The sequence below is a fragment of the Phaenicophaeus curvirostris genome, chromosome 11 (genome assembly GCF_032191515.1).
Source record: "Phaenicophaeus curvirostris isolate KB17595 chromosome 11, BPBGC_Pcur_1.0, whole genome shotgun sequence".
NCBI classification, from domain to species: domain Eukaryota; kingdom Metazoa; phylum Chordata; class Aves; order Cuculiformes; family Cuculidae; genus Phaenicophaeus; species Phaenicophaeus curvirostris.
Window position 1 is genome coordinate 13827993 of NC_091402.1, and position 21085 is coordinate 13849077.

Below are 21085 nucleotides of genomic sequence, written 5' to 3' on the forward strand. Positions count from 1 at the left end.
CCTTTCACATTGATCTCCATGTTACAGGGGTGATGCTGGAAGATCTCCCCAGTATCCTCTCACCTCCTCCTGCCCGTGGTGCTCAACATTTCCACTGCAATGCCTTTTCCCCATAAGCCAGCTTAGCAATGCCTCTACTTTCCTTTGCACAGCTCCACTGATTAAGTCTTTCCCTTTAGATTATTTGTCTGTTAAATATTTTTAGACAAAGATAACTCTGAGTATGCTTGCAGAGAACAACCAACACCTGTATGGATGAAAGGTGACCAGTATCTGCATGAAAAGAAGGAAGAGGAGAGATGATGTGTGTTGTTGCTCTGAAAATCCCAGAAAGAATGGTAGGGAAGGGTTGGCCACAGCAGAGTTTTTGGGGGCCAGGTCTGACCATGGCTGGCAGGGCTCTGCTGCAGCACTCGCCCGTTGGCTCTGCCTGTGCTCTCCTTAAAGAGCCATTTGGAGCTAGACGTCATACAAACCTTGTGCAGGTAGTAGAAACAAACCCAGCCACATTGCACAGCGATGAAGATTGCTGCTGAGTTTATGGGCACCATCGACAGAGCCCAGCCTGCACCATGTTTCAGCAGATGCTATTATTTCATGCAACTTATCCTCCAAGTCTGGCCCTAGCATGACAAGGTGCAGTCGCTGCTCTTCCACTCTTCATAAGAAACAACTCTGTGACCGCACAACCATTAACAGCAGTTCCAAGGCTCCAGCTGAATTTCAAGCGTCTCATTATTAACTGCAATTTTTAATGTCTGCTGAGCAAATGTCAGTAATAGTGATGAAAAGGGATTTTTTTTTTTTAATGATTTACTGCATACAACAGAATTTGCAACCTGTTAAGTCCTGCTCCAGAAGCAGGATCCTCACTTCGCACTAGCTTTATAGGAGTGCTGTTCCATCATGTGCCTCTGAGAATGAATACAATCCCAGTTGTCTCATTTGTTCTGTTTGTTTTAATGCAGAAAGTTGTTCTTTTCCTTCAAGTGGCTTAGAAGAAAATAGAAGTTTTTATTATTATTTCTTACAGCTCATAAATCTTTCCCTGGTAATGTCAGCAAGTATGGAAGCCACATCTGAAAGCAGTGGTGAAACAGCAGAGAAATTATATCACTCTCCGGTAGGAGCTGAGGTGGGAGCAGCTGGGAGCAGAGGAACAACGCAACAGCCTGCTGCAGCACTGCCAGCAGCATCACACGTGTCCAACAGTTTGCAGCCATCACCGTCACTGTGTGTTTCAGATCCTGTCTCCCACACTACACAAGGCTCCAGAAAAGCTACCACCGTTGGTCACTGAAGTGGGGTCTGCATCCAGGTTGTTTGGCTGGAAAAAAAGCCAGTGGAGAACTGGAAAAGAAGAGAACAAGCAAAAAACCCCGATAAAAATAAAATGCTGACAGTAATCCTGGCAATGCACTTAACTGCAGATGAGTGCAAAATTGCAGTTAGTTTTGGAGTATCAAATATAAAGCCATGCATGTGAGGCCAAATCATAGCTCTCAGTGAGAGATCCCAATTCTGGGGAAAAAAAAATTTAAACAGTTAGGAACAAAATGCAGTTGAAACACTTCAATTAACTGCAGCTATCATGTTTTCTCAAATTTGTCTCGGAGCCTCCCTAGATTTTCCTCCTTAATCCCAAAATGAAATTCAATTTATTTCATATGTTCTTTGTGCCTAAACCAATTAATGTATTTTCTTGTCCTTAAAAACATACTCCTTTATGATAGCAAGCCCTGTAAGTAATTCATAGTCATTTTGAATCCGAGTACTACACAAAATAAAGGCTTGGAAATGCTTGCTTGTCTGGGAAAGCGAGCAGCTCCACAGACAATCACACAACCTCTTTTGAGCTGCTGCCCAATTACTAATTACTCTTCTACTGCAAGGGCAGCCCTGAAGGAGCAAAAATAGCAGAGAGCAAAAGATAAAAATCACTTCTCTGCTAGGCTGTGCTTTGACAATGATAAGACTGTACAAGCTCCCAGCTACAGCTCAGGCAAATAAACATGTCATCTGTCTGGGGAAGCGGAGTTAGATGGCCAGGAGTAAAAGAAAAAAAGAAATATCAAAAGGGTTGATAATGCTGCATTTCAGTTGGTTACAGAATGTGTCTAATTAGTGTTTTCCTTGCACAATATTCATTTGTTCTTTTAGTTGTTCTCCTCTGATTCAGCAGACATGGTAGAGAAAGCTTTATGTTCTCCGTGACTCTGTAGGGGACGCCTCGACCCTCCCAGCCAAATGGAGCCACTCGAAGAAGCTGGCCCCAGATCACCAGTGAACCCCAGGAACTACAATCTAGCTACAAGGTCTTGAACTACGCGGCAGGGAGGCTCTGCGTATTTGTTTCTTAAACACAGAGCTGTGTTCAGCACCCTGCTCTGATGCCTGGCAGGGAAAGCATCGCACAAGCAATTAAACCACTGGTGCGGCTCTCCCCTGTGTGTGCCTACTTGCCATGCAAGCTCACACTGAGTGTCTTTAGTATCTGCTTAGAAATAGAATAGCCCAGGTGAGCTGCCATGGAGCCCAGATTATTCTGATTCTTATTCTCACTTGCTGAGGAATTGCCCTGACAATTGCACTGCTGTGTGCTTTGCTTTACTTTGAGCAGCAACTCCACCAGTCCCAGCCCAAGTTTGCACACAGGGGCACCTCCTGGGGAGGGAGATGGCAGCAGGGTTTCCTGTGCTGAACATTGCAATTCACTTGTAAAGGCTTTTTTCCTTCCCTTACTGCGTGAGAGAGGTATTTATTAGTTTTTCATAAAGCAGGGCTAGCTGATGTTTCACCATCTGAGCTGTTCCATGTCAAAAAATAGATGCAAGTAGTTATGGGGACTCCAATGGAGTTACCAAAAGGGGACTCACATGGAGTTACCATATTACTGTAATTCTTGCTGCTTCTTCATTAATATCACCTCAAATATGGGTTTTGTTAATGTTTTTCTGCTCTGTAGGTTCTCATTATAGTCAGAGCAACTAACACTGCAAAATGTGGTTTAACTTTGCTGTTCTCCCTGGTAGGGCCCTGTTCACAGTCTGGTGGCAGGGACACGAGGGGCACTCAGAGGAGCATCTCCCCACCAGCACCTGCATCCAGTCCTCCATCCCCACCTGAAAGTTGGCCCCATGTTTGCCTTGCTCCCTTTCCCCCCAGGACACCTGTCCAAGTAATTTCATCACCCACAAGGTACATGGCACTGAAAAATAAGAGTTTCCTGAGATAGCAGTGAAGGAGCATCCATGAGGGATGGGCACTGTGTGACCATGGCCCCCGGCTGCCTGGTCCCAGCCAGCAGCAATGGACATCCCAAACTAAACAGTCCTCAGCCATCTTATTGCCAGAAATATCAGCAGCACGAGCTGGCAAAAACACTGCTTGTAATAAAATGACTCAGATTATTTCTTAAAAGTAGCAGAATAAATTGGTTTATCTCTTAGGAGTCATTAATATGCAAGTTTTGTTTTGTTTGGATTTATGCAATCAGGAAATGTCCCTAACCCAGAAATACCCCCCTTCATCTGATTTTTCCAAATTAATCTTCATTTTATTTCTAATTAGCTCTTGGCACAGAATTTTTTTTTTATAGTGAGCTTTCAGCCAAAAGGAAATTTATAGAGTTGGGCTGTGAATTTCTGACATGGGAAGAAGAAATTCTGGAGTAGAGAAATAAAGCCAGTTATCCTAAGACACTCAGGGGAAATAAAGCCAGTTCTTCCAAGTCATGCCAGCCCTGCTGTGCCTGATGCTGGGCAGGCAGCAGCTCCAGAGCCATGTCGGCAGTAGATCTGGGAGCACTGGCACAGAGAACAACCCCACTGCTTGCAAACGTGCAGCAGCAGGACTTCGGCAGCAGTTTCTTAGCCTGTCCCAGTGGGAGAACACCTAATTTCCTCTCGTGAATAGTTGACAATTAAGATGCTGATCTCACTATCATGCATTTGTCAGGATTGGTGTTTCCCTCCCAGCGAAAGCTGCCAGGCAAGAACCATCAGCTGCTGAGCAGTCACTGGCTACGATGCTCAGTGAGTGCGACAGTTAAAAAAACCCAGTGGATGATCTTCTGATGAGGCTGGAACTGGTCTGACATTGCACACATGGATTACTCAATAAATAGCTCTGAGGCTGGAGGGAGCAGGTTTTAGAACAGAAACCTTCATGGGACCTGTGATACTGGTTTATTTTTATTCCGAGGGAAGAAGAATTCTGGCTCATACAACAGGAATAGCACTGCTAAATTACTGCAGAGCTGCCACCGATTTACTTGGTCTCATCAACACTAAATATTACTGCCAGTTTGGCCAGAGCTGCAGGGTGGGAAGGGAGAAGAAAACTATAGACTCCCTGCAGCTTGCAGAGCTGGAGGCGACTCTCCCTCGCCTGGCACTGCTGCGGGCCAGCCGAGCTGCCAGCTCTGCCACGAGAAGCAGCACCAATGTGGTACCCTCGCTTCCACGCATGCTCTGTGACTCTCCGTGTCTGATGGCGACATGTGTAAGAGAGGCCTTAGCAGGTGGCTTGGGGGCAGGTTTTCATTTAAAGATGCCCAGGTGGGATTCGGCACCCTCGCCACATGCCAGCAGCAGAGCCTCAGCACATCCCAGTCTTTGTGCTATGAAAGTTCCCTTTAAACACAGAGCCAACAGCTGCTCAGGCTGCATTTTGGGCTTACGGCCCCGCTGTCCCCAGGTCCCTGCCTGGAGAGGACACTGCCCCCATGCCCCCTGCCTCCCCCTCGGCACAGCAGCCTTGTTTGCGGCGCAGGGACTCGCCAGGGCAATAGCTGTTTGAATCGACTGCTTGGTGGGTGATGTCACCGGAATCACAGAGAGGAAAAGGCCAAATAAGGCAGCCTTTTAGTAAAATTATGCCCTAAAATGGGAGCTTGACTGATGATAACCAAGCACAAACCACAGATGTGATATTACCATGTTGAGAGCACAGGATTTTCTAATGCTGGAAAAAGCCCTCTAGGACCCAGAAAGATGAGAGAAAAACCAGCCTAATTCAGAGCAGTTTTCTCCAAAAGAGCAGGCTGTGTCAGGAGGTCAGTATGTGAAGAATCTTGGTGCTAAGATAGACAGACAGATCAATGCATTGAGAATATTTTTTCTTGGGAAGATATTGTTTTTCGAGTAGTTTCTTCAGTATGCTTTTGGCTTTTCAAGGTAGAGCAATGAACCTCCTCTAGTCAATAGAAGAAATATTATTTTACAGGTGCTAGAAACAAAAACTGAGTTGGAGAAGGCGGGGACACGCAGGGTGGGTGTGCTCAGGAGCAGGCTGGATGAATTCCTGGGCAGCAAGTCCATTAAGTGATATTAAGGGACTAGCCAAGGCCATTGAACATCCCTAGTTATCATGCTAGGGAACATGAAGGAAAGAGATGGCAGAAAACAGCCACACTTAGTTACTGTCCCCAAACAGCATCTCTGACACTCCAGCCAGGCCAGGTTACCTCTGCTCTCACCTAGCAGGACCTCACAAAGCTTCACTTTCTTTAAAACACATGATAAGGATTTCAGCATCAAGTTTCTTTCCTTATTCCCATGCAGCATTAATAATAAAAATAGTAGTGCAGTTATTAGAATCATGGAATCATTAGGTTGGAAAAGACCTGAGAGATCATCAACTCCAACTGTACCTGTTTATTACTAAATCTTATACCAAGCACCTCAGCTACCTGTCTTTTAAACACCTCTAGGGACGGTGACTCTACCACCTCCCTGGGCAGCCTGTTCCAGTGCTTGAGTGCAGTAATGACCAGGTCTCTCTGCTAGTGAAGACACTGAGCACAGGCTGGCAGGTGGAGTGGCAGTGCAGAGCTCTGCTTCCCTTTGACCCAGCAGAGGCAAGACATCACCCCATGAATTTTGTAGTTTCCTGTGAAAGAGCTCCTACTCATTCATCAGGCATTGAAAAGTGTGCTCAAGCCAAGAATGTATTTATTTTTGATCTAAATATAGTTGAAGTTCTATCCATAAAACATTAGGAATGGCAGGACTCCCTTTCCAAAGCCAGAGGCAGCACCCAGCTTTGGATGTTGGTCACTCATTCCCACACATGCACGCATCCAGGGATGCTTGTCCCACCTTGTCTGGGTTCGGGTTTAGCACAGGGACAGAAACCTGGGACATGGGAGTAGGAAGGGCTGATGGCCCCATTGCCTCTGGCACCTCCCACTGCCCCCCATCCTGTGCTTAGGTAAGATGACGGTGTCTGCAGCATTTCCCTGAGCATGGAAGCACAGGCAGGTTTAAGCATTTAGCAGGAAGCACCGTGCTAAAGGCCCTGAGATCACTCTTGCAGTAAGTGGCCTCCACTCCTGGACGTGGTGGGACTGGTACAGTGGGAGCAGGGTGGGAGCAGGAATGCTGCAGGCAGAGGATGTCAGACCAGCTGTCCCTCTGCCCATCGGCTACCACAGAAGAATCAGGGCACTGTTCGTTAAGAGACCACTATTTGGCCCTTTCCACCCTGGCAACATCAGCAGAGAGGATGAATTTTATCTCATGCTTCTAGAATGACTCGATGAGTGCAAAGTGGGGTTTGTATTTGTTTCTGAACAACCATTAGCAACTGCTTGGTCCAGAAGGAATCTGGCCTGATGATTATTTAGGCTATTTGGATTGCTTCTAAAGCTTATCCAAACTGTCTGGTCCCCGTCTGTTGGTGGCTCAGAAGAAAAACACCCTCCCTTCTTTTCTCTTTGCCCAGATGATGTTGTGTGGTCTTCTCGAATGGCAAGGTACCCTCCAGCAGCCTCAAGTCTAGCCCTCGACAGAGGACAGCAGCCTGTCTGCAGGGTGGCTGCTGGCTGCATTTTGTTGCTAGCCCAGTCACCTTAGCCTGGCAGCCCCGGAGCACTCAGCCCAGCTGATGCCCACTCTCCCACTCCCAGCTCCTGTGCCCCACAGCAACCCAGGGGCTTAACACCCCTGCACCTCCCTTATCTCCATTTTTCCCTGATAGCTCTCACTGCCTGACGTGGAAATTATTTCTTGCTCTCTATGCGCTCTCTTCTGTTGTTGCCCTGCTCAACAATTTACCTTCTATGTGTACACCAAGACATACCCATTTCTATACCGATGTGCAGCAGTTTAGGGCTCCTCATAGGTTTTGTTGCCCATCTGCAAGCCAAAACGGCTTTAGGGGTGCAGGAGCAGTGATGCGAAGAGGGGGCCACAGCTGAACTCTCATCCACATCTAACCTTTCAAATAAGACAAAACCAAGCCCTGGCCGTGTCTGCAGAGACTGCAATGAAGTTTGTGCATGTGAGCATCATGGGCTCTGCATGGCCAATAGTTCCTCAAGTCCTGCAGTTCTCTCCAGGGGACCCCAGTACTTCTGCCTCCACTGCCTTCTGCTCTCTGGGGAGCAGCACTGCACTGCATAGGCTACCCAGTACCATGAGCTACAGAACCAGCTTCTCAGGTCTTTTTTCAGCCTTACACAGGTCAGGGACTTGTTTAACCCGAGTTAGGCCAGACTAAAACTGCATTAGATGCATCCGACATGAGCAATCTGTCACTGCCAGGCAGGCAACCTGCTTGATTTATGTGCCCCACTGGGCTGCTCCTCTGCACCTGGCTAGAGAAAATGCATAGATATCTATCTGTAAGGAGACACACACACTTATGTGTATATGAATATAAATATATGTGCTTGCCTATATGGGAAGGAACAAATCTGCATGTGCAGCCTGAAGTGCTGTCTAGAGAAACCTGTTCTTATCTCCCTTGTGCTCTGGAGTCCCAAAGCTCTGAAGTGAAAGGTTTAAAAAAAATAGGAATTACGTCCTTGTAGATTTTTCAAGATTAAACAAACCTTTGTTAGGAACAGTTTGGGTGTTGTTCTAGGACATGCATAGGGTAAAGAACCAGTCCAGAATCAGCCATCAAAACACGTGTTTTAGTAAGAAGGTTGTTAGTGCCTGTGTCCCTTTTGCTGCAGAGCACTCGATGGCAGCTGCGAAGGTCTCTCAGAGCCATGCCAGCCTGACAGAGAACGCACTGCAGAGGTGCTGCATCTGCTCACTGCCCTGTGGCTCCTTTCCTGGGAGCACAAAGGCCCATTTGCCTGTGCCTTTCAGCATCCTGCTCAAATAGAGGCTTTGGAGCACACCTGCATGGTGCTCCTGCTTGCTTTCCTCCAGTAAAACCAATGATAGGCTGAACCCAGCTCTGATCTGACACCCCCAACACACCCAGCCTGGGAGCTTGAAGACAGCCCTGGGGGCAGCCTCGATGCTGGGGCAGATGCAGGAGAGCATCACCCTGTGCCAGGATGGCAGCTGCCACCTATATCTCTCCCCCAACAGCGAAATCAGGGGAGTTTCTCTCTTCCTCACTCCTTCTCATCCTCTCGCCTCATACATTAGCAGAAACTGCATGTTTGTTTTGGTTTTTTTAGTTTTAGAAATAGCATTAGAAAACATTTCCTTTACAAAGTAATTTTCAGCTGACTTGTTTAAAATCCATCAGCTGCTAAATGCCTTTTGTCTTTCCCCAGTTGTTTTTTTCCTTCGTCTCACCCTCACAATCCCTGTTCAGGCTGATGTATGGTTCTATCTTGTAAAAATTTCCCAGCCTCTCAAGCTGTGTTACTCTCATGTGGATTTTGCTGTGATAACCTCCTAACTCAGCTGACACTTCAATGACAGGAAAGAGTTCCAGAGTGCAGGCGAGCACATATCCATTGGATGCAGCACTCTGATGGGGGCTGCCAATAAGACCCATGCAAAAAACCCCCGTTAGGCCCCAGACAGCAAAAGAACTACGTAAAAAAAACACAGAGGAGGAGAGGAGGTTGTTTGGTTTGGTTTTAAATGAGTTGTGGTTGTCTTTCTGTTTGCAGTGTAGAACTTGAGATGAAAAAGAAAGCAGACCCTAAAAAGTTCAGAAATGTGCAAGCAAACACAAGTGTTTGCACTTAAACTAAATTAGCCTTAAACCCAAAGCAAGCCTAGATTCTCCTGCAAGCTCTCTCAAGATAAATATTGCAAGATTGGTGATAAAAAAAAGAAAAAGAGGCAGATGTGGCAGAACTGCCTCAGTGAGCCAATTGGCACTTCCAACGCTCCTTGTCTGGATGAGGACCAGGAGTGGGTGCTGCCCCCAGGGGCAGAGCTCATCCCCCCAGCCCAAAGGCACAGGGGTGACCCCATGTCCACTCCTCCAGCCCCCTGCTCTCCCCCTCCCTGCAGCCACTGAGGATATTGCACATACTGCACAAGTCTTTTATTCTCAAACAATAATTTTTGTGTTGGTACAACCACCCCTCAGATAGTGTTAACAGATATTCTAAAATGAAATCCTTTAAAGTTAGATTTGATAATTGCATAGCTTTTGAAATACATCATTATAGATTATGTAGCAACTCAGGAAAAACGACAAATATAAAAGGGAAAGGCACGAGCCATAAACTGCATAGCTGGACTGACAATATCTCTGTCAATGTGCATCACTTTAATGATACAACATTGCAACCAGAGATGAAAATAGGGGAGGAAATCTTTATGCGAAGGCTTGATCCTGCCTTCAGGGATCCTGGCTTCAGGGGACCCCTGGAGCCAGCCCCAGCTCTGAGACACAAGTGGTTTGGCAGGAGGGGCATAATGGATTTGTTCCTCTTAATTTGGTTTTTATTCCGCCGTTGCAGATGCAAGCACACCCCGAGCCACAGGAAAGGTCCATGTCCTACCAGGTAATGGCAGCCCTGGAGCATCCCTGAGTCCCCACAGGCACAGGGGCTCTGGTGGGTGATTGCTGTTGTAATTGTGCTTTTCTGCTAGCACCGAGTTTTAGATGATGGTGCAGCCACAGCAGCACCTCTCAGGGTAGTCCAGCGCATAGACCTTGTTTTCAAGCCCATAGATGTAGTAGACGTAAGGCTTCCCTGAATACTGGTAGTGAACTTCTGTGATGGGGATTACTTCAATCGTTTGACGCTGGGAAAGAAAAAGCTCAAATTAAATAAGCAGTTTGGAGCAGATGCTGTATCTTACATTTGTAGAGAGGAAAAAAGCCCCAAGCTTCAGGCCACGAGCCTCCTAGGTTGGAGGCAGCTGCTGCTTTGTGAAAGGGAAGAGAAAATCTGATGGAGATCAACCAGCCCACCACTACAACCATCAAAAATTCCCCTAGCTGCAGCTAGCATGTTTTGCCCCTTGCATACTAGACCATTTTTACTGCATTTATAACTAATTTAAGATAATTCATTATATCCTTTAAGCCGTTGTTTTCAGTCCTTGGTGAGTTAACATGTGCCCCCTGTCTCATGTGAGGTCCATGTGTGAATGCAATTACCTATCCTTGCCCTGGGAATATGGGGAAGCCACTGGAGTCTGGATGAACACCTGCAACACTGGTGTTTGTGATGGATCACTATCTTTGTAGACACAAGTCACCTCTGCCCCTTGGAAGCAGGAAGAAATATTGGCAATGGCCCACACTGTGCTGTGTTACTGCAGGAGAAATTGCTGCCGATTTAACCCCTGTTACTCTGCTCCCCTCCTTAACTGAGGGTGAAGGAAGCTGCTTTCATCTCTTATCTGGTTATTATTATTCTTGGCTGAATTAAAGGGAATAGATAGGCTGGTGTCAGTGCTGTGGTAGCATCTTATCTCCTCGTGGAGGGCTCTGGTTTGCTGTTTCCTTTCCTTTGCAGAACAGGCTTAGCAATCCCTACCTTTCCCTTACAACACCCAAACCCAAGTTTTGGTGAATTCTTCATCTGTGATCAGCCAGGACCGCTGCCAGCTAGAGCCCAGTGGCATACACCATCCCCTTAGGGCTGCTCGGTAGGATGGGAGAGGGAAGGGAGCTGAGCAGTGTCCCGCAGCCAGTCAGGTCTCCTAAGCAGCCAGGGGCAACCTGCATTAACTAAGCAGCAGAAACCCTGCGCTGCACCAAGGGGCAGGCACATCTCTCACCTTCTATGGCATCTACACACAAAGTCTCTGTTTCAAATAACGCCCACTGAGCCCAGCAAAGTCTGCCTGGCTCCAGCCCCTCTAACTCCAGAGGGCATCCACAGTCCTGATATTTACCTCCAACACATGGCCAATATCCTAGGAAACTAGAATAGTATCAGCCAAGCACAGAAGAGATTTCTCCCACCCAGTTTTTTACCAAAAGATGCTGATTGTTAAGCAGAAGAACTTCAGTCAACAACAAGTGGAGGTGATGAAAAATTGAATGGCGGGGAAAGCACCAGCAGAAGGCAGCCCAAATCAGCATAAATATCACTTGGTGTCAGAGATTTGGCAGGGCAGGAGGTTTTCAGCACCTGCTTTCCCATACAGCAAGAGGATGCTTTGGCTGGTATGCAGCAATCTAGTGAATAAACTGCCTTTGATGCTGAGAAATGGAAAATATAGGCTGGAATTAAGTTGGAAGGCAGAAATTTGCCAAAAAGCTGGTTTTGACAGACCACATGGAAAAAATCAAACTATGTCTCTTTAAGTTTATTTTGGTCTTTCAGTTTACTTGCATTTTTAATGTGAAATCTTCTCTTTCCTGTGGGTGAAAAGACAGTATGTTCTAGCTAAAGTTCTGCATTTGCAGTCACATTTATAACAGCAGCCACAGAGATTACAACACTCTAGCAAGAATCAGATGGAGTGGAATTTATTCAAAATTGGCTTCGAAGATAAAAATAGTGGTAATAAATAATGCTTGCCAGGGCTTTGAAAAGGTTAAAAGGAACAACAATAATCAGAGTCAATAAATTTCTGAAAAATTATTTCCCTGTTATTTCACTTGATAATTAAGATTTCTGTGATGATCAGAATTCTTTTTTTGTTAAAGATCACCTCTAAATAAAAAATGAAACCAGTTACCATTCTCAGTACCTTACTGTGTCTAACCAAGAGCACTAATTAGCCATCATTAGCTGACTCCCCTGGGCACAAGGGTAGGCAGCAGGTGTGGGGGGACGTGCAGGTGTCTCTGCTCCTGGCTCCCAGCTTACCTGCCGGAGGATGCGGGAGGATGTGGCAAACACTGTCCTGTGTTCTGCAATGGCTCGCTGTGAGGCCAGGGAGATCTCGGGATCAGGAAAGTCAATAATGGGGTACACCTGCGAGAAATAAACCCAAGCATGCAAAAAATCCTATTTCACCCATTACTGGCCCATGCAAGGAAGGAGCTGGGCATATAAATGGAAAAATATAGAATGAATACTATGCTCAGAGACCCAAAGGCACATCCATCCTGCCCCAGCAAAACGTAGAAGTGTCCAATCTAGGGCCTGAAGCCACCTCATTGCTTTGCCTCTTGTCCTGGACCTTCAGACTGCACAGGTCACCTGCAGATACTTCTGCTCCTACCAAAGCATTTCTATTCCAGCCTGAAAGATTCCTGGTTACAGTCCTCCCTCGGGGAGGAGTAAAGTTGTGATCCCAAGTGGCTGCTGATGGAAAAAGACACACTTCTGCTGGATTTCATAATCCCATTACTCGCTAAATTTCTCCTGACTGTAGAAATGAGAAAAGCTGTATCCCACAAACAGGAACTCAGCAGCCTCACTGCAGGAGAGGGCACTGGTTATCTGGTATTAAGAGCAGCCACTGGGCACCACAGCAGAGATGGGCAGCTGGAAGCCACCTCACCCAGCCTTCGTTAACAGCCACTCAGAGAGGGACCCCCTCCAGCTCCAGAAGTCACACTCACCACTACATTTTCATCTTTAAATATATTTTCTCCACTGACTTTGCTAAGCAGCTCTCCTGGGAAGCTCAGTTGATGATCAGAAATAAATTCAAAGACGTTGTTCCTCCTGCAAGAGAGAGGTAAGACAACTGAAAAATCCGAGGAGAGTTGTAGGTCATTTTGCTATCTCCAGGCTCTTTCTAAATGCCTGAGTAAACCTGAATGCTCCCTGACTTCCAAGGACAATAATCATGCCTGCCTAACCTTTGTGCACTCCCACATTAGTTTCTTAATAACCTTGTACATGCAATAACTATGGATGAGTCTTGTATAAATAATCCTGAAATCAGATCTTCATGGTGATCACCTTGCCTCATGGCTTTCTGAGCCTACTAAAACTACTCCACTTTTACTGCAGGAGAGGTCTTATATTCCCTTTCCAAAGCCACATCTCCTATTATAGTGATCCATTTTGCTCTATTACCTGTAGGACAGGGGCACGGTTAGTGGCTGACGATGGCCTCCAAGGGAGCTGAAGGTCTCATCTGGCAGCACTCTGCTTGTCTGGGGTAGTGCAGCCCTGGGGGCACCACACTCCCCAGTGTGACGGGCACAGCTGGGGTGATTTCCACTTTCTCAGGGCAGACAGAGATGGTGTTTTGAAAAATGAAGGTCTTCACACAGGGTAATTGAGGGCATTATGTACAAAAATGAGAAAGTGCTTGGGAGGCATCCAGCAGGGCAGGTGATGGCTTTTAGCTAAACCTCACAAGCTAAGGTCGTTTTCATCCCCATCTGTTATCTCTGGCACTAGAGATCCCAAATGGGAAACACCAGAGCAACATCACAGCCAGTAGCCTTGGGCCATCACTAAACCCCCAGAAAAAGGAGCTCAGCCACTGCCACACATCACCCCCAGCTGCTGGAGGCTCTGGGTCTGGGCTGCACAAGCTCGTACCGGGCAAAGGCACAGCTGCACCGCTTCCATTGTTGACTCTTTGAGTGACCTTGGACTGTCCTCTACCTCTGCGAACTTCAGCTCCCATCATGTTCCATGGAACATTAAGGAATAAAGCTGCTCCTCTAAGTTCCTGTTTCTGCTTGACCAAAGGCAATAAATACTCTCAGCTTCCCTTAGGAAGCCTAGCTGAGCTCCGAAGCCTTAGAGTAAAATAAGGAATAAAAGTAACAGCTCTGAACTACTTCTACCCATGCTCCTTACCAGGTTACCACCAGCTGTTTGAAATGTTGGAGCTTTTTCTCTCCCTGACAGATTGCACAGGTCTTGCTGCCCCGGCCAGAACAGGTATTGCACCTTTGGATGCAAGAAAAAGGATTTTAAACAGGATTTTAAATGCTTTCAGAGACCCACAGACCTGAATGTGATTTATTTCAGATTATCCACGTAGCTCAGCTGGATCAGCAGTGCAGGAGTCAGTAATAGCACATGCACTGCACATACATCTTCCCCTGGTCTGTGACTCAAGGGATATAGCATATTTGCTGGGAAAAACAAGTGACTAATGCCAGCCTCAAATCTATTTGTAAATGTGGAATTAGTCAAAGAATGTATTTGTACATCTAATTAAGGATAATCACAAGTTCCCCACACAACGGTAGGAAGGCAAGTGTCACTTTGAAGATGCTGCTGCCTGTGCTTCTAACAGATGCAGGAGGCATATGCTTATGCATGGAGCATTTTGATTGCATCATTGCAACACAGATTAGCAGCAGTTAACAACTGATTCATTAAGGCTCTTCAAGCCATCATTAGCCCCAGTGGATTCATACTTTAAAATGACTGCCATGATTATGCACGATACCATCTCTGTTATTTTAAACTTAATGGAGCCATATAAACAAAACAGTTTTAGAACAATGCCTTCCTTTTTTTGCCACTTAAAGATCATTTTTAAGCCTGTTAAGTTTCATGTTTGGAAAAAACAGAGGGTGGTAATAATTCTCCAGGCTGCAATGGCCTTGAAACCTGCCAAACCTCAACTGTGGGAACCAGACCTAAGAGCAGCTCTGAAGTTTGCTGCTGCTATCCAGTACTGGCTCCTTCCAGCTCTGTCCCACCACTCGCTTCCCTTGCTCTGAGCCGAGCTGGGACCACTGAGACTTCAGATGGGAGGAAGAGCATAGACATGGAAAGACTGGAAGCTTCTTTCCTGCCCCAGCTCTTGAAGAAACTCTGCTTTCATTGTGAAACCCAAAGCATTCTCAAGTTTCCCAGAAATGCTGGGAAATGCAACAGTCTTGTAACAGAAAGGTGAAAAAAAAATGAAAGAAAGGAAATCCAAAAATTATTACTTTCCAAATGCTTAAGAGCTTATCTCATGAGTTTTGGATAGCAGTGTGGTTTCTGAATGTTTAGTGGGCCACACAGAGTGAATAATAGACATTAAAATGAAAGTTCATTTAAAACTCAGAGGCAGAGAAAACTATTTCTAACCATTTTTTCTGGAGAATAAAGGTACTGCTGTACTGCTTTATCTATTAGGTGATCTTCATGGTAGAAAATGAAAAAAGCACACAGGGATGTAAAGCATGCCCTTGCTCTTCACTGTAACCTCTGTCAGCAGAAGGCAAGTAGAGCCTTTTTGGTTCAAACATTCTGGATTAAGGGCTTTTTTCCACTACCATCTTTCCAGCATTTTCCTCCTATCAGCAGAATCTCAGCTGATAACCTCCAGCCAGCCGGTGGACTGGGATGACTGGTTCCCACTAACCATACCATTGCATGAGCAAGCATGGACTAAGGGAAGCAACATGATCGGAGCAGAGCCACACTAACTGACATGCCGAGGAGCCCATCGTACCTTTTGCGACCTGTTCCTGAACAAAGTTGACACTTCTTTTGCTGCTTTAGCCTCCGTCGGGATCCTTTGCACGTTACACACCTTGTCTACAAAAACACCAAAGAATTAAGATAGATGGCGACTGCCAGAATAAAAACATGTTAGATTTATAAACCAAAAGATTTTATGTATGTTATCAGAATAACTGCTAACCCAGGCTTGCAGAGAAAGGTATATGTCATGTACACGCATGGCAAATAAAAAGAATGTACAACACAGCTGATAAATTGTGACTCTGGATTAATTAGGTGTTCCAGCCAAACTCATCAATGATGCACATTAGACACAAGATCTAGGTTGAAACACCTCTTATCTTATACATGTGGTTTTCCACTGTTATTTATTAACATAGCTAGTAGTATACCTTATTTAAGTATTTGTATTTAATCAGATTAACTTCAATTAAGTGGCAGTTTTAGCACAATAACAATACATCTTTTAGCTGCTTTTGGTATTATCTTTGCAGAAGAACAAATAAAGACAGGAGGCCAGATTTTTAGCTCCACTCACACCCTGGGTTAAGCCTCCTCTTTCCTTCAGAAACCCCAAATACAGAACCGATCCCATCCGAAAGACAGCAAACTGCTGTATTTCATGCCTATGATGTGACTTCATTTCAACAGTGCAGAAGCAAATTCTTTTTCCTGTCCCACCATTATAAGACATAAGCTATTAATTGAGGACTGGGTAAGACACCTTTGCTACCTGGGCAGGATTTTGAAAGCCCCATTCATCAGCTCTACAGAAAACATGGAACGTAAACTGGAAACTGGACCAAGCACGAGTGAGTTTGGGAGACAGGGCTTCAAAGGGGCAATAAAACAGAACTTCCTCTCTGAATCCCAGCCCTTACAATCAGTACATTAATAAGCAAATGATGTAATTTCACAAATGAAGACCAAAGTTAGAGGAAGAGGAAATGCAGGCTGCCTGGTGGAAGGTATCCCAGCTCCTTACCCGACCTGCCCCGTGACACACTCCACACTTGGACCGGCCACGACCACAGCATCTGTGACAGTCCTGAAATCAGAAGATTATTCATGCATAGTGCTGTCCAGAGATTTCGGGTATCTTGCATTATGCACACACACTCTTCCTACAACAGAACTCAGTGATAAAATTCTGGTCCTAATGGGACAGAGTCCAACACCATAAAATTGTTCTCTACAACCATCAGACGGGTCATAAATAATAATTATTTAACAAAGGCAAATATCTCTGTGGTCCTGGCAAAAGAAGGTATTTTTTTTCTGTATTTAACTTATAACTTAAAAAGTAAAATAAATTGACCAGCTATAGAGCTCGTTGAAAGCTAAATGGGAGCTGTCATGTAAACAAATGTTCTGCTAATATTGAAAAAAATAAACAAAAGAGGAAAAATTATCCAGTGCTGTTTCTTCAAAAGGTTGCAGCAAAATCTGTCCTCAAACTTCCAGAGGAACAAAACACCAGGAGGAAGGGAACTCTGACTATTTTCCCTGATGCTTAATGGGGGAAGGGAAATAACAAGCAAAGGAGAACCGTAGTGAAGTGCTCATCACCATTCCAAGCTGCTAAGGGTCATGGGTAAGGGATACTGCCCCAGCTGGGAACTGCTCCCAGAGCTCATCGATTTGGGAAGGGGCTCCGGTGAGCAGTAAACAATGAGCAAGTACTCACCCTGACCAGTGCTGAATGGGGCACCCGGCAGCGCCGTGTCTGGTTCTGGAAGAGTTGGGGGGCCCCGATCTCCATATCCCAGGGGTCCAGGGGGCTGTCCCCAGCGGGGCTGGCTGCTCCTGGCTCTGCAGGAAGGGACAACATCTTATCCACCTTGAGAGAGGTTGTGTTTGGATTCTAACCAGCTCCTGATCAACCAGCCAATATTGCCCCCCATCCCCATGGGGGTGTCACATCAAGAACTGATCCTATGTGGTCCATGCCATGGGCACTCTCGTGTCTTTTGAGCATCCTCCTGCCACCACAGCATGGTCTTCATCTCCTCTCAGCCCACCCACCAGACCCCCTGAACCTGTGTGGGCACCTGAAATCAATTGACAGCCAAAACTCCAGGGCGGGGGACCCCTGCACCCTTCAACAGGCCGGTAATGAGCTCCACTGCTTGTGGGTACCCATTCCAAATCAAGCTTTGAGCATACACGGCATTTGGCAGTAAATTACTACTGCAGAGGCAGGAAAATCATGGCCTCTGCTCCCTGGGCATGTAGCAAAACATCCCCCAGCACAAGGACAGTAAACTAAGCCTGCAGAGGAAAGTATTCTCTCTCAGCTTCATGGGCCCAGCAGAGTGTGAACAGCCACGTGGAATCAGATAAACCCGATGCGTTTTACACCAAGCACAAGCCATCTCCACAAGTCACGGAGACAGAGGAGTCCCTGGATTGTGAGCGCTGCCACAGACCCCAGCTCCATGTGCAGGGCAGATCCCACGAGAGCCATCCCAGTGGGATACAGGCAGTCACTTACTGGTAAATGGTTCAAACGCCCACTCACTTAACCTCGACTCACTGAACGTCTCCAGTCGATACTAGAAAAGAAAAATCACATGCTCGCCACAAAGACAACTTGCAGAAAGATGATGTTTAAATGTGAACCCTGGCTTGGTAATAACAGGTCTCAGGAGCATTCCCAGACTCTTCTCTCTCTGAGTGCATTTTGCCATTATTTGGAGAACCCCATGGCTTGTTTATTAGGGAAGGTCCAGATAATGTTTATGAGTATCCTGAATACTCTCAGAAGTGGAACAAACACTAGCATAAAGGAACACGTGCCCCAGAGCACCTACCAAAAGGCACTCCCAGCACCTCGCTCCTCAAGGTTGTTGTGTTATCCCTTCCAAGAAACCCCAGAAAAGGGAACAGAGGTGGCCACAGCATCAGTCCCCTGGACGGCTGCCTGGTGCAGGACCCATCATTTCAATCTGTTGTGTACCCCCCCATGGGCAGTATTCCCCAAACCAGGACTGACTCAGGACCCAGCTACTAACTGCAGCAAGCACCAAATCTGCAATAATTATTTTCAATGAGAGGAATGATAGTAGGGAATCAAAGCACATGTGTTCTTTGAAATTAAACATATTTAGAGTAGATTCACAGCATGAGTGATGCATGACATTACAGGTCACTCCATGCTTGCCTAAGCCAAAAATACTAAGCTGCAGGGAAGGTTCCCACAGCTTAGATAAGGAAAGGGCTCTTTTGCCAAAGCTAGGCTATCAGAGAACGCTTCCAGAGGCTTTCCAAAGTGGTGCTTCCTTGTAGAGGAGGATGGACCTTTCACCTACAAAAGCCTGTAGTCAGTTCTTAGGTAGATTTTCACAGAGTCATGGATTTATCTCAGCTGCTCAGAACAGGTGTCCAAGATGCCAGGTCTGGAGATACTCACTCGGTACGTCCCCAGCTGCCGCAGCTGCCGGATGGCCAGCTCTCCTGCAGCTCTGCTCCCGTAGCAGCACTGGGAAGCCACGAAGTGCAGAAGGGCTTGCCTGGCTGCCACCTCTGTCATCAGGGGCACACTGGAATCAAACAAAACACAACGGGTTTATACTCTTAATTTCTCCTGAAAAATTAGGTAGAAATATTCAGTGTGTTTAACTTCCTGTGAAAAAGTAGAGTAGAGCCCATTTGGGAATACCCACTTTATTTTTTACACAATCACAGTTATCATCTTTCTTACTACAAAAGAAAAAGAGATTTGCATTCTAGAAAATATCTTCATGTAATATCCATAAGGTCAGTATTAAAGAGGAATTTGAAATCTCTGTGTGTGTGTGTGTGTGCGTGTAATCCTTTGCCTTCAGTAAACTGGGTAAAGGACAGCCAGTTTGAAACATTGCTGTGTCTTTTCAACCTGCAAAACCACGGCTTCCTTGTCAGTTCACGGCATTAGAAATTACACTCTTTATTTTTCCAGATCTAGGATCCCTATTACTCTGAGCTGATTTCTATTTTCAGTGAACAGAAATAACAGCAGAAAGGCTAACCTGTGCATGAAGCACATCCCCTGCCCCACATGGCACCCAGCAGCAGCTCTGCCTGAGTGTGGCTGGGGTGGTAGGTCCCTGGAGGTGACACAGGCAGTGCCCATGGCAGGCAATCCTACCTCCCCTGCCAATGGAGCTAGATAAAAATGATGAGAGTAGGAAAAAATAAGCATCAAAGGTGGTTCGCAGGGGTGGTTCCTTAAAAATCCTAATCAATCATCTTTGAAATAAGAGAAAAAACCTACAGTGACTGCCCAAGCCTGCAATGGGTCCATCTGTTTTCACTGTAACATAGGTATTTTTTCATGTCTCTGCTTTAAAACGTCTCTGGAAGACATATTAAAATACTATTAAGTAAATAGTAACAGGAGATAATGCCAGCATTTACTCTGTGGGAATATTCAGCAACTAGTCCTTTCCTCAGAGCCTGTAACAACTTTGGGGGCCAAGCATGCTGGCAAGCATCTCATTGTAACCCCAGGCAATATTCATTAAAAACCCTCCCTGTCAACAGGGTGACAGGTGAGATTAAGAAAACCTTCTTCAATGAAGAGCAAGAGCTGAACTCCCAGCTCCTACAGCTACAGTTCAGCAGGGACAGTAGCTCAGGGAAGGGGCAGCGGTTTGACTGGGCAGCAGCCAGCGCTCCCTCTGCTCCATCACCTGCCTGCAGCCTCCCCAGTGCCACCACTGCCACCTGAGGACTCATGCCTTATCCAAAGGAAATTTAATACACATCTGCTCTTAACAAGTATCCCTGAACACTCCCTTTTTCCTTCTCTTTTTCAGCAGATGCTTGTTTCTTTAATGAGCGCTCACTAGGCACTGATGAAATTCAAAGCTCCTGTGTTTATTTATTAACTTCCCTGTCCCTTCAGGACTGTGTTTATTAGACATTCAGGCAAGTCACTGTTCTGCAGTCATCTTTTCCCCTCTCATTAAGGCTGAGAAACGTAAAGCTACCACATGTTGAGCCTGAACCTTTGTGGAGATGAAGAAAACAAGCAGGACCAGAGTCCTACCATCCTACACTATTTTGGATCAAATGCTGCTTTTCAAGCTGTGCTTCTTTTTTTACTTTTTGTTCAATGGAAAAAGATGTTTCATTTAGGGTTTCCTTTCTAAATTCAAGATGAAAAGGAGAGAAACAAAGACAATAAAAAATACACAAAAGTCAGAATAACACAATCTCTGAGAGAAGAACTAACATAAAACATACGTGATACTTTTATTCCAAAGCTTATATTCCAAAGAAAACCTCAAGAGTTCGTGTCCTACCACTGAGGAGTTGTTCTGATCACTCCTGGACAGAAGATCTTTCAACAGACTTGCTGCCGGGTGCACTGAGCTGTAGGGAAGGCAGTCCCCACACCTGTAAATTCAGTTTTTACCCCAGCCCTGAATCTCTCCCAAGTCAGCACTGGTGCTTTTCCACACTGCTGGATCTGCAAAACACCCACCCACTTTTCCCTACCTTCACTGCCCAGCACAGAGGGACAGAACCGCAGGATGCCTGGTGCGGTGCAGCAGCCTAAGGGCTGGCCACAGCAGCAGGAGGTGGCACAAGGACGATGCCAGT

The 21085-nt window shown here is 46.0% G+C and overlaps 1 protein-coding gene across 4 annotated transcripts in view; it reads right to left on the reverse strand.

The window, feature by feature from the left end:
• SSUH2 (ssu-2 homolog) overlaps positions 1 to 21085 on the reverse strand; it is a 41085-nt gene that overhangs the window by 6248 nt on the left and 13752 nt on the right. For 3 of the 4 annotated variants that reach the window (XM_069866008.1, XM_069866007.1, XM_069866006.1), the window contains 9 exons: positions 18909 to 19038; positions 17991 to 18051; positions 17184 to 17308; positions 16482 to 16544; positions 15486 to 15571; positions 13886 to 13978; positions 12685 to 12790; positions 11984 to 12091; positions 9813 to 9959 (listed from right to left, as the gene is read on the reverse strand). In XM_069866008.1, the coding sequence (XP_069722109.1) occupies positions 9813 to 9959; positions 11984 to 12091; positions 12685 to 12790; positions 13886 to 13978; positions 15486 to 15571; positions 16482 to 16544; positions 17184 to 17308; positions 17991 to 18051; positions 18909 to 19038 (919 nt within the window). Of the gene's footprint in view, positions 1 to 9812; positions 9960 to 11983; positions 12092 to 12684; positions 12791 to 13885; positions 13979 to 15485; positions 15572 to 16481; positions 16545 to 17183; positions 17309 to 17990; positions 18052 to 18908; positions 19039 to 21085 lie in introns of those variants that run through there. The other variant, XM_069866009.1, reaches the window with a different exon arrangement.